Source organism: Pollicipes pollicipes, unplaced genomic scaffold (assembly GCF_011947565.3).
Source record: "Pollicipes pollicipes isolate AB1234 unplaced genomic scaffold, Ppol_2.1 Scaffold_7231;HRSCAF=8579_pilon_pilon_pilon, whole genome shotgun sequence".
NCBI lineage: Eukaryota > Metazoa > Arthropoda > Thecostraca > Pollicipedomorpha > Pollicipedidae > Pollicipes > Pollicipes pollicipes.
In genome coordinates, this window is record NW_023597034.1 from 13,641,545 (window position 1) to 13,653,772 (window position 12,228).

The following is a 12,228-nucleotide window of genomic DNA, read 5'->3' on the forward strand; positions in this document are numbered from 1 at the left end:
ACTGCCTGCCTGTCCTGGTTCGCCGCACTCCTCAAACGCTGATGTAAAGGCATCCATGCACGGCTATATAAACTGATTTGGTCTTGACCTGCTCACCGAGTCCTCGTTAGAGAGCAACCCCGTTACCTCTTTTGCCCTTTAAACCCGTTTATGACGGCACCGTAGTTTTTATGGTGAGTGCTCGTTTCTAAGCGTTCGTCGGATCCCGATCAGGAGCCGGCGGGAAGCCGTTAGGCTTCTTCAGGTAAGAGAGAAGGGGCCACCGTCGGCGCAGGCCCAGGCTCCTTCTGGCAAGAGGGAACGGACCACCGTCGGCGCAGACTCAGGCTCCTTCAGACAAGAAGGCACGGACCACTGTCGGCGCAGACTCAGGCTCCTTCAGGCAGGAGGGAACGGACCACCGTCGGCGCAGGTGGTTCGCAAATTGTCCGGCAGACGCCTGTCATGCCGTTGAGAACCACCGAAGACGAGGACCCGAACGTAAATTGCACGCTTACATACTGCGCATGTTCACATAACTTAGTGGTCAGCGTAGTGGCCCAGTACCAGCTCCTGTCGTGTCTGACATACCCCGTGCGCCAGTCGCCGGGAACACCCTATCTGCATCCGTTACAGCAACAAACCGTGGCAGCGCCGCGTGTACGCATGCACCCGACACTTCAGCGGGACCACTACGTACCCAAAGCAGGAGCCAGCCGAGGCAGGCTATCAGCGCGGCGGTCCTGGCCATGGCTGCAGCAGTGCGGGGAATGGGCGGCCAGCCGGCAACGGGGTCCGCACAACGACTCGCAGGTCATTAACCGACACCTGGCTCTGACAGGCGGCTGGCTGTGCGTCATTACAGCGTCATTATCGCTGGGCAGCCGACCGCGCAGCTGGCTAACGTGGCGCTGCCGCCCGCTCCGCACTGCCAGGACACCATGCCTTAGCCACTTTACTCCATATACGTAGTCCAGTCATGAACTGCCTTAACAGCAATACCTGCCACACTTTCTACAGCTGCCGTCTGGCTACCAACTCCGTGTGCCGAGCCGCCTGGCATCTGGATTGCCCGGCCCACAGGGGCCGCCCGTTCCCTGAAGTCGCCACCAGCGGCGGTTCCGGCCCTCTGCTGAAGCGGTACAGAGCCGGTGCGCCACCTCTGAGCGGCCGACTCGCTCCGTGATGCCCGCTGCTTGAGAACTAGGACAGACATGGGGCTGACTGGCTCGCAGCGAGCGCCCGCTAGCATCGGCCCTTATGCTTTCTGCCACGATCGAAGCTGAAGCGTTCGCACCGACCGCAGCTCACCAACGGATGCGGCGAGCTGCAGGTGAAACAGCCCACCGACCGCCGCAGGTGAGATAGAGGTGAGCCCCGCTGGCTGTCCCAGTCGGTGGTAGTGGGGCCAGTTCGATCGCGAGCCGTCATTTTCGAGTGCTGGGATGCGAGGGGCGCGCGGCAGGGCACCAACTGGATCATAAACATGGAAATACGACGGCGATTTACTCGCGAGAGGTCCGATCATGTGTCAAGAGATAGCCCGCCAAACAGCAGAGGCACGGACAGCCACAGGGCCTGCCGAGGTTTGCTACATGCCGTGTGCGTGCATGTGTGTGTACTATCGCAATGAGCTGGGTGAGGGTTACGTTGCGGGAATATCGTGGGCACCATTTATCGGCGTAGTCGAGGCGCTCGAAGGCCCAGTACCCAACTGAACATTGTTGGGGGCCTCATCCGTTGTCTGAACCAAGGACGACCGAAGCGAGGGAGAGGCAACGGAGCAGCCAACCACAATGCAGATTTTTGGGCAAGTGAGCCTTAATCGCAAAACGTTTCATAGGCACCCAGCAAAAATCCCCTCGGTTCCCCGCTCCTCCAACCCCAAAAACCTGTTTCATCCACTTCAGTGCTGTTCTGGCTGCGCTGGTCCAACGCCAGATGCAACACCTAGATGTTACCTCGTCAGTCACGTCGTTCGCAATCCTTTGTTTACCGCCTTGCCAACATCCATGGAAAAAGACATTAGTGACGAGTGTATTGCACGCAGATATCACAGATCGGTTTGGGAGCGCCACACCCCGACAGCGTTTGGGAGCGTCACACCCCGACAGCGCGTTCACTTTGTACTGGATCTGGGTGAATGCAGATCATCGCCGTCCGCTCGCCTGCAAAACACAGCCTGTTATCGGACGCCGTGGAAGCAGTACGTGACATCACGCGGCGGAGGTGCCCTGGCAGCCGTTGCATGAAACAGCAGGGTGCGTGCCCAGTATACACCGGCTGCTAATGGCTCGCCTGCATATGCTTCAGGCTCAAACAACGCACGCTTCCTGGTTTGATTTGGGTTGATGGGCGACAACGCAAGTAATTCCACACGTAAGCACGTCCTCAAGCATTCAACCCAAATATCATGACTCGTGCAAACACCTGGAACAGTCATTACGATGCGCGCAATCTTTACACTCATGCAGTGCTGGGGTCCATGAAATGCAGTGAATCAGTTGAATTGAATTTAGCGGTGAAGTCCAGAAAACAAACATGCTACGTTACAGATGCAATTTGGTATATGGACAACGGTCGGCCACAGATGGGATGTCAATTTTATATTGACAAAAGTAAAGCTTTGGTTTCATCACGATATAATCCGATCGGAATCTGGAACACGTAACTTTGTGGTAGCATTGTCATAAGCCCAATCAGCACCTTTCACTATCAAGAACCAACGCTTTAACCATTGATTTACCTTAATCCACCTACCTAGCCTACCTAGTCATCTCAAGGTAGCAACAGCTCCTACATCTGTTCTCTGTTGTTGCCTGCCTGCCTGCTCTGGGCGTCGACTCTGCGGTCACCTAGGTCGCCTCTTCTCTAGAGCGTGCCACTATCGCCAGCTCTCAAACTAGCCTGCTCCTGTCTGACAGCGTGACAACCAGGTCCACGCACACGGCATCAGCTAGTGGAACCATATATGCCTGCATTACAGAAAACACCCTACACTTAGTGATCGTCGTGTATTCTGACAGTTTGTACAGGAGCGGCGGCCGGCCGGGCGCGCGCACGCGCCGTCCTGCCGGACAGCGGCCGGCGCGCGCCGCTCCACTGTGAGAGCACTCGAACCGCGCGACCGGGCCACGGGGCGGGGCGCGCCCTATCGCTAGCCTCCCGGCCTCCTAGCGGCTACCTAGGCTCCTCCCTTCTCCTGACAACCAAATACAAATAACCCCACCTAAAACAGACAGAGCATACTGGTTACACAGCGATGACACGAGTGGCCTCTGATCAGCTTCCGACACAAAGCAAAGCAAAATCAGAATGAGCAACGATTCCTGTTGTCCATTACCGCGTGACCGATCAACGAGCGCCAGCCGCCCGGTTATGAAATGCAGCAGAAGCCGTCACATGTGGCGTTACACAGAGGTGCCGCCCGGCCGCCGCACGGGGTGGGCTGGAGCCCTGTCGTGGCCCCGTCCCCGGTGGCCACTTACGCGACGGCGGGCGGGCGGTGGTGGCGGCGCGGCTCAGAATCGGTTGTACCCTCCCTGGCCTGCAACACAGCCCAGTCTCGGTCAGCCCGTCCGTCGCCAGCAGCCACCTTCCATGAGTGTTCAAAGTCCGGCACGGCGTTCGCTTGTTGGTGTCCGAACTACTAGAACCCATACTAGACTAAACGAAATAATTCGGCGAAGTGCGCCAGTCCCATCGTTTGACACAGCGCCGAGGGTGCCGACTTGACGCAGCAAAGAGTACGACATAAAAGACAATTTAAAGGGCACACATACAAACACTGATGTCACTGATGAGCAGCATAGCAGAAGATTAACTGTATCACAATGCACTTGGAGAAAAAGACAAATGAGAAATGCGACCGTCTCTTGTCCTCCCCCCCCCCCCCCCCCACAATTTTCTGGCATGTGTAATTTCAGCTCTTGTACATCTCAGACATACCGTATAATCGCGCCGAAATTATCGATGTCGTAAGGCAGTCACAATACGTTTCCATACAAAAAACCATGTCACTAGCGTTTCTAGTTTTGTAGTAGCGATGATCTTTTAGGAGCACTGCATGGTGAGACATTAGCATGAAAAGCTGGAAGTGAGATCGTGTACATTCTTCCATAAACGATGCTCCACGAGACATGACTGATGGCGGATTCCCCTGGCCTATTCACAGCTGATGTCCCGATGACGTTCGCGCTCACCACCGCCGTATCCGCCGCCGCCGCCGCCGCCGCGCTGTGCGGAATTGTAGGGCGACGAACGGGGCGTCTGGTTAAAGCTCTTCATCGGGCCACCGCCACCGCCGCCACCATACGGCTGGCCGCCGTAGCCGCCGCCGCCGCCGCCGCCCCAGCTGCCGCCGCCGCCGCCACCTGCGTGGAGATAGGTCCGTTCATGACCGTGTGGGAAACATGTTGTATTTGACATCAGCTGACGCTCCATATACATACGTGGCTTTTAGGTGTCATCAGTCCGAGAGATATATGTATGTGCAGCTCGTAAAAAAAGAAAGTGGCAAGGGATAAACAAATAGACGCATGCACGCATTCACAGAGTGAGGCTACCCTGTCGCACGAAAAGGACTTGGCAACACGCTTAAACTTGTTGAATTCAGTCGTCGAACATCCACGGGCAGCTCATTAATGAGAGCCGCCGCTCGTCCTGCCGCCGTGTGCACCGCTTGGGGAGGGGGGGGGGGGGCGCAGGTTATGCTCTACGTGGGTAGTTTGGTCTGCATGTATTCAATGAGGTGCTTGTTTGATAGAAACTTGAAGCGGCGAACAAGGTAGGTAGCAAGAATACAGTTGAAAGGGTCCTGACCCTATTGGCTACTGCTAGGTTGTTGGAACAAGGTAAAGTTGTGATACCGGACAAACACAGCTTGGAATGTCGCGGCTGCTACTTACCGCCATTGTAGTCGTATCCGCCGCCGCCACCGCCACTATTGTAACCGCCTCCGTAGCCACCACCGCCACCCTGACCACCCTGGTAGCCTCCGCCACCTCCGTAGCCGCCGCCACCTCCGTAGCTGCCGCCGCTACCGCCATAGCCGCCGCCGCCACCGCCATAGCCGCCGCCGCTCCCGCCGCCGTAGCCGCCGCCTCCGTATCCTCCACCGCCGCCGCCGTAGCCGCCGCTGTTGCCCCACTGGCCGCCGGAGTTGTCCCACGGGCTGTTCTGGTGGCCCCAGCTGCGTCCGCCGCCGCCACCGCGGCCACCTTCACCCCACGGCCCGGCTCCGCCGCCGCGTCCACCACGGTAGCCGCCGCGACCACCGCGGCCGCCACCGCCCAGTTCGGCCATCTCCGCCTTGCTCAGCGCCTTCTTCACATCCACGAACTTGCCCAGCAGCTCATGGTTCTTCTTCACTGTCGACCACAGAACAAGTGTCATCGCGGAGCCGCCCACCAGTGGGTGACGACAGGACGCCCGTACACCCCCAATATTCCCAGCGCTTCAAGACACCGGTCATTCTCTGCGGTCTCATATGACTGACGTCTACAGATCCGCAAACACAAGTAATAAAGATGTCAGCATTGATCATCTCCCAAGAACTATTTCGAGCATTCTATAACCTGATAAAAGTCCGTTACTTACATACGATCTTGTCAACAGAGTCGTAGTCCTTAAACTCGATGAATGCGAACCCGCGCATCTTGCCGGTGTTCTTGTCAATAGGCATGCTCACGGAAACAATTTCACCATACTCCTGCAAAGTGGCGAACACAGCAAGTTGCGGTTTATCAATACCCAGTAACATAACCGAAATCGGTCCTATTGCACAGGATGCCTCTATAAACTAGACAGATGTACACATACAGAGCAGGGCGAGCAGTTTTACAAAATGGGTTTTGGGAGAGTGGGGGGGGGGGGGGGGGGAGCGGTGAAGAATAGTCAAGCCTTCCCTTAAAGTGCACCCAAAAACGCCTCCCCGCCTGATTTGGTCCAGTTTATTCCCACTGTTTTGCGATTGAAGAACATGTTGGAGGGAGGGGGGGGGGGGGGGCGGGCGGGGCCGAGACACCTCTCAACTGAGAAGGAAGCTACACCCTTACGCCCAAGATCAACAAACTACGCAAGGACTCTGAATATCAGCGACAGCCCCACACCACCCAGGTTAGACACCTGCAAGAACCATGTGCCATTAGAAGTTTTTGGCGCATCAGCTGCTGAGGTTATGTGACATTGTCCGCATCTTGGGGCGAACATCGCCAGGGAATCGAACCACCCACCTCTAGTTTCGCCTCCGATTTCCCGGACGCCCAGCTTAACCAGTGTACAGCTGACACCCCAGCAAGAACCAGCACAGACGTATGACTAGGCCTACCCAACGCACGGTGACGTGACGGCAAAGCTCACCCCGAAGTACTGCTGCAGGTTGTCCTCCTGCACGTCCTCCTTAATGCCTCCGATGAAGATCTTCTTCACGGTGACGTTGTTCTCGAGGCGGCCTGAATCGTCCCGCGGCACGGCCCGCTTGGCCTCCACCTCGCGGCCGTCGATCACGTGTGGCCGGTTGGCCATCGCTTCGTCCACCATGGCCGGGTCTTCGTACGTGATGAAGCCAAACCCGCGAGACCTTCAAAGTACCGCACAATGAACGTTGATCGCGGTAAAACTGCAGATTTTGCACAATGCCTGTTTGGTTAGGAGGTTGCTGACTGGCATTACAAGAATGCCTCATCAAAACTACAGCTCAGTTAAATAGGCAATTGACAACAGTCCAATACATACAACAGACTTATCGGACAGCTGGTAGCACCCAAACAGTAAGGTTAGTAGTCCTGACATTAAACACATACCGTCTAGTCTTGGGATCCTTCATGACGATAACATCCACAATTTTGCCCCATTGCTCATAAAAGGCCTTGAGGCCGTCGTCAGTTGTTCTGTAGTCGAGGCCTCCGATGAAGAGCTTTCTCTGCTGCTCTGCCTCCTTGCCAACACCCTGCCAAAAAGGAATTATAGCTGTTGTTGGGGTGCAGTGTGTTCTATATCCCAGGCAGTGTTCCAATATTTGGCCACTCAGTCACTCAGAGGCAGCCAAAAAGCAGTTGAGTTTATATTGTTTAGATCATGATTCTCTGGTCAGATTGCAAACAAATGACTGGCATCCAGACCCAGCTGTGGTGCACTTCTCTGCCCAGCTACTCAAAGGATGGCAACTGGACACTTCCCATTGCATTTGTAACCTTTAATGACACACTTGACTATGTTCACAATCTGTACATATCAGCCTCATGGCCTGGACCAGATGAGACCAGATGGGGCCTGATGGTTGCAAACTGAATTGGATGGGACCAGACAGAACCATACACCTCCTTACAGGTCCACATAAAAGTGGATGGAAAGGGATGTTTGGTCAGGCCCGACTTCACTGGATGGGACCAAATGGGACCAGACAGGATCATAGGATTGAGTGTGACCAGAAAAAGATTGGACTGCAAAACAAAACAAACCAAAACCAATACAGAATATGGAACTTAAAAGCTGACAGAGTGGATATGACCTACAGGACCTAGACCCTACAGGAACTAGATGGGTCAGAACAGGGCCAGGCAAGACCAGTGTCCAGTTTGGCCCAGTCTCTTTTGATCCCAAATGGTCCAATCTGCAAAATGCTAAAATGCAGCAGACTGGTCAACAGATATTTGTGAGAACCCCAGATGGGGCAGCAAGCTGCCCCAAATAAGCAGACTGAGATCTTACTGATGATCTCCAAAATGTCAGTCACCCACAGTTTGCATCAACCAATGCACAAGTGGCATGACCACCAGCTGATCATGTACCACTGTGCATATAATAAGGCCCATCCAATCTTTTTCCCAATCAAATACCTGCCCAGTATACCTCAGGCTACCCCAGAAAATCATGAGCCACCCTAATTAAGGAATTCCTGCCCAAACATTCCAAAGCCTGCCCCACAAACTCTTCCCTCTACCCTGCCCCAATGAAATACATCAACTCTGCATGATCTGCAGACTGGCCATGGGCTGCCCCCACAACATGTGGGCTACCCCAATCAAGGAGTTCCTGTCCCAAAACTTTCAAAAACTACTGCTTAAATTCACAACACTGCTTCAATAAAATATTGTTGAAATCTGCCATGTTTTGCAGACTGGTCATGGATGGACCCTCCTTCCCCCAAACAGACATGTGAGCCATCCAAATTAAATTCCAGCTCAAAACTTTCCAAAACCTGCCTTACTATAAATTCTTGCCCTGAGCCCCAGCCCCAATAAGATCCTGGCACAACCTGCCACATGCCACATTTTGCTGGCCGGAACAAGGTGGTAGCAGCCTTAACACATTTTAAAAACCTGACGATGTCCGACTGGCATTGCCATGCCACACACATCAAGAGTATAGTACTTTTTTGTCATCTGGAGGTTTGCGTATGCCTCAATGATGGCTCAATTGAAGGCCACACTAATGAATTTCTGAAGTATAACCTAAATTCTCTCACAGCATTTCTAAAGGAAATCTATTTGAAACTTAAGCAGAGCCAACCAGCATCTAAAACTTGGAGTTTGTTGTTGTTGTTGGGGTTGTTGCTTGGTGTTTTTAGCCCCAAGACATTTTGTTCTCCACAAACATACACTGGTAACAAAAAGAAAATTGCTCTATGTGAGGAACGTGCGATGGAGGCATGCTGTTCATGACATTTTGACAGCACCATCTGCCACTCGTATGACCAAATGAGATACTGTTTGCAGGTTTCAGCAGAATGGTTCTACTACATCACACACAATCTTTCCCATGTAGATATACATTGCTACCTAATGCTAGAAAAATCATTGCATACCATTTGTGTTTAAGGCAAAACATATTGTAAATAACCTTAAACCAGGTCGATTCATGCTACTACCTTAAAATTTTAATATTTACGACAGGGAGATCCCGAGCGCCGCATGCGCCCCACCACCTCGACACCCAGCACCGTTTCCGCATTGCCGTTGCGTAATTACAATATTTCTGCTTATCAAGAACTATAACAAATTACAGGACCAAGGTAACAATAATAATGCAATGAAAAACATTTATTATCGTGGCCAGGTGCGTTAATGAAACAGACAGGCCAGAATGGTCCAGAACACAGCCTGAACTAGCCTAAACTAACCCAACCTAACCTAGCCTAGCCTAACCCCCACCCTATCCCCTTCAACCCAGTGTCCCATTCACATCCATGTCCCATGCCATATATATGCACCACATTAAGAAGTTTTGTTTAGCCACCATATTCTCACTTTACTTTTCATTCCCACACAAAAACATCATATTTCCCCATCATTTTGACCAATCTACAAACAATATGGAGGACTGCTTGCATACACAAGACACAAATTTTGTTGCATTCTTGCTACCTTGGCCTCATACATTTTTATGGTTCTTGATGCACAGTAATGTGATCATGCAGTAATGGTAGTAATGTTGTGATCACCTGTCGAAATGTCACCAGGGTCGTGATTACTGTGTGTCTGCACTTGGATGTTTGCTATCATAGTTATTTAAATTCCAAGGTAGCAGCTTGGATGACCTGTTTTATTATTAATTATGATGTTACGCCTAAAAACGGCAATTGATGTACGACGCTCTTTCTTACCATGAGGTAGCAATGTATACCCTGACCCAAGTTTCAGATACAGCTGGTGCGCAGCCGCCCTCCATGCGGGAAGGTGTATACACATTGCCATTATTATTTGAAAGTTTGTTAGTATTGACCTTCAAGCTCCCGATCCCGATACCATTAACAAGTTATGGATAGATTCAGTGTGGAATGTCATGATGATGTCCGCCCCGCGCATGGCAAGCCTAGGCTTTAACTGTTCAAGTATGACTGACGGTACAATCATGTGAAAGAGCGTTCCAACCGTCGATGGCTCGCGTGCTGAACGAGTTATGAGGAACGTGAGTTCTAGCTGGAAGTCTCCTTAGCTTTCGAGTCCAGTCATCCTCGATCGCATGATTACACAGACACAATCTAAACGTACTCAGCTCGTTACTCACCGGCATCTTTACTTCTACAATCAACCGATACTCTACAGAACCCAACCCGCAGACACCACGCTGAACTCAAAATGGAGACTGACGTTAACGTGCCCGTTGCTCCTAAAAGATATGACCCTAAAAAACGAGTCTTATAGTGTAAGGAACCTAGTAAAGTCTTTTACTTGCAGAAAATTTGTTAAAATTCAATAAAAAACAGCTAATTTTTAAAAATCAAAATGGCTAAATGATACAACAGTGAGTTTTTGGGCGAAAAACAGCCTTATCGCTTATTCCAACTAAAACTTTACTTCAACTGTGGCGTCAAAATTAGACTTAATCCAATACTATGAGGCAAATTTTGAGCTATTACTCTACTCTAAATTTTCAAATTTAAGTTAGTAATTTCACACAGTCCTGTTTAGCAAACATGCCAAAATAAATTCGTGTCATTTTGAATTTAGAAGCAACACATATTCGCCCGCCATTGACCGGGGGAGCGCGGTCGCCGGGGTTTGTTGCGTTGGTTGGATAGGTCGGCGTTGTAATGGAATTATGGCGACGGTGTGGTGGTGCTTTCGGATGGATCTTTTTATTTTCTTCACTTGCGTTGCTATCATTGGAAGGGGGTTTCTTTTGGAGAACTCGATATTTCTGGTCATGGGGAATGTGGTGTTAGGGTTTAACTACATACCTACGAAAATCGTCTTTTTGGATGCCGTGCACCCGTAGGCCAAGATATTGTGCAAATTGGCAGCTCTGTGGTTGTCGTAGGTTTAATTCCCAGTTGTGTTCGAGGGAATAGAGTGTGTTGATATTGTCATGTTAATTAAGTATAGGTAGCAACAATGGTTAACCTGTCATTGTGGAAGGCGTCGAGTTTGTCTACATCGCTTGTGCTGGCACCGGGTCCGTTGGTCTTGCATTTTATCATGCTTTAGGTATTTTTTCCACCACTGGTGTGGCGGGGTATGACATTCAGGTTTAGTTTCTTTGGTGTGATAGGCAGAGGTATGTAGCAGCCACAAATTTGGTTTTGCATGGTGGCTCAAAACTATATTTGGAATCTTCTTGGATATTGTAATTTTGTAGGTCATATACCTCAAGCCACAAATTTGCTGCTTAACTTGTTAGGTACTAATTACTGAAAGTAGACATGTACTTGATATTTCTTGTGTTTAGCCATTGCTTACAGTGATGCTAAGAAATTAAAATAGCCATTGGTTCTTTCAAGTAGAGTGGAGGTAAGCTGAAGGAAACATTTTGGGACCAACAGCACAAACCAATGGAACAGATAGGTGCCAAAGCTTGGTTGGTGTGATTAATGGATATATTTATTGGTGCATTATGCTGTGTAATAAGCTTGCCATTAAGTTCTATGGGAGAGCTTTTTACTTTGATAGTCAGTTTGTTGCCTTAAATTCAGGTGTATATAAAAGTGCTGCTCAGAATTGTTGGCGATGTTTTTTTGCAGTTGAGATGATGCAGATTGAACATTTATCCAGGGAATAATAAGCATCAGTATTTGGAGAACATAATGCATGTTAATCCTTTGGGAGCACCTGTCAGTCTTTGCAATAGTTCTGGAAGCCAATCTTCTGGGTTTAAGTGTCTGGCTTTGCATTAGTTTTGGAAGTCAATCTTCTGGGTACACCTATCTAGCTATTCATCAGTGCTGGATGTCAATCCTGTAGGTACAACTGTCTAACTATGTATCAGGTCTGGATGTCAATCCTGTAGGTACACCTGTTCAGCTATGGATCAGTTCTGGATGTCAATCCTGTGCATACAGCTGTCCAGCTATGGATCAGTTCTGGATGTCATCTGCTGGGTGTGACCATCCAGCTATGCCTCAGTGCTGGATGTCAATCCTGTGGGTACAGCTGTCCAGCTATGCATCAGGTCTGGATGTCAATCCTGTGCATACAGCTGCCCAACTATGCATCATTTCTAGATATAATTCCTCTGGGTACACCCATCCAGCTGTGCATCAGTTCTGGATGTCAGTCCTCCGGATACACCTGTCCAGCTGTGCATCAGTTCTGGATGTCAGTTCTCTGGATACACCTGTCCAGCTATGCATCAGTTTGGGATGTCAATCTTCTGGGTACACCTGCCTGGCTATGAATCAGTCTGGGAAGTCAGTCACATTGGTATGTCTGTCCAGTTGTGCATCAGATCTGGATGTCAATCCTCTGGGTACTCCCCACCTACCTGTGCATCAGATCTGGAAGTTGTCCTCTGAACATGCCTGTCTTCCCA

General features: G+C 50.7%; 1 protein-coding gene across 2 annotated transcripts; it reads right to left on the reverse strand.

Annotated features, from left to right (window-relative positions):
* Nucleotides 1–1,996: 1,996 nt before the first annotated feature.
* Nucleotides 1,997–10,071, reverse strand: LOC119109221 (heterogeneous nuclear ribonucleoprotein A1, A2/B1 homolog). Of its 2 annotated transcripts, XM_037232814.1 has the most exons (8): nt 9,988–10,071; nt 6,783–6,928; nt 6,340–6,559; nt 5,578–5,689; nt 4,887–5,348; nt 4,182–4,352; nt 3,468–3,526; nt 1,997–2,147 (listed from the first exon to the last, which is right to left on the reverse strand). In XM_037232814.1, exons 1-7 carry the CDS (start codon nt 9,991–9,993, stop codon nt 3,501–3,503), a joined length of 1,143 nt encoding a protein of 380 aa, XP_037088709.1. In that variant the 5' UTR covers nt 9,994–10,071; the 3' UTR covers nt 1,997–2,147; nt 3,468–3,500. The 2 variants fall into 2 exon arrangements, with proteins under 2 accessions (XP_037088709.1, XP_037088708.1); XM_037232813.1 differs by lacking the exon at nt 1,997–2,147 and having other exon boundaries at nt 2,979–3,526.
* Between the last annotated feature and the right edge of the window lie 2,157 nt (nt 10,072–12,228).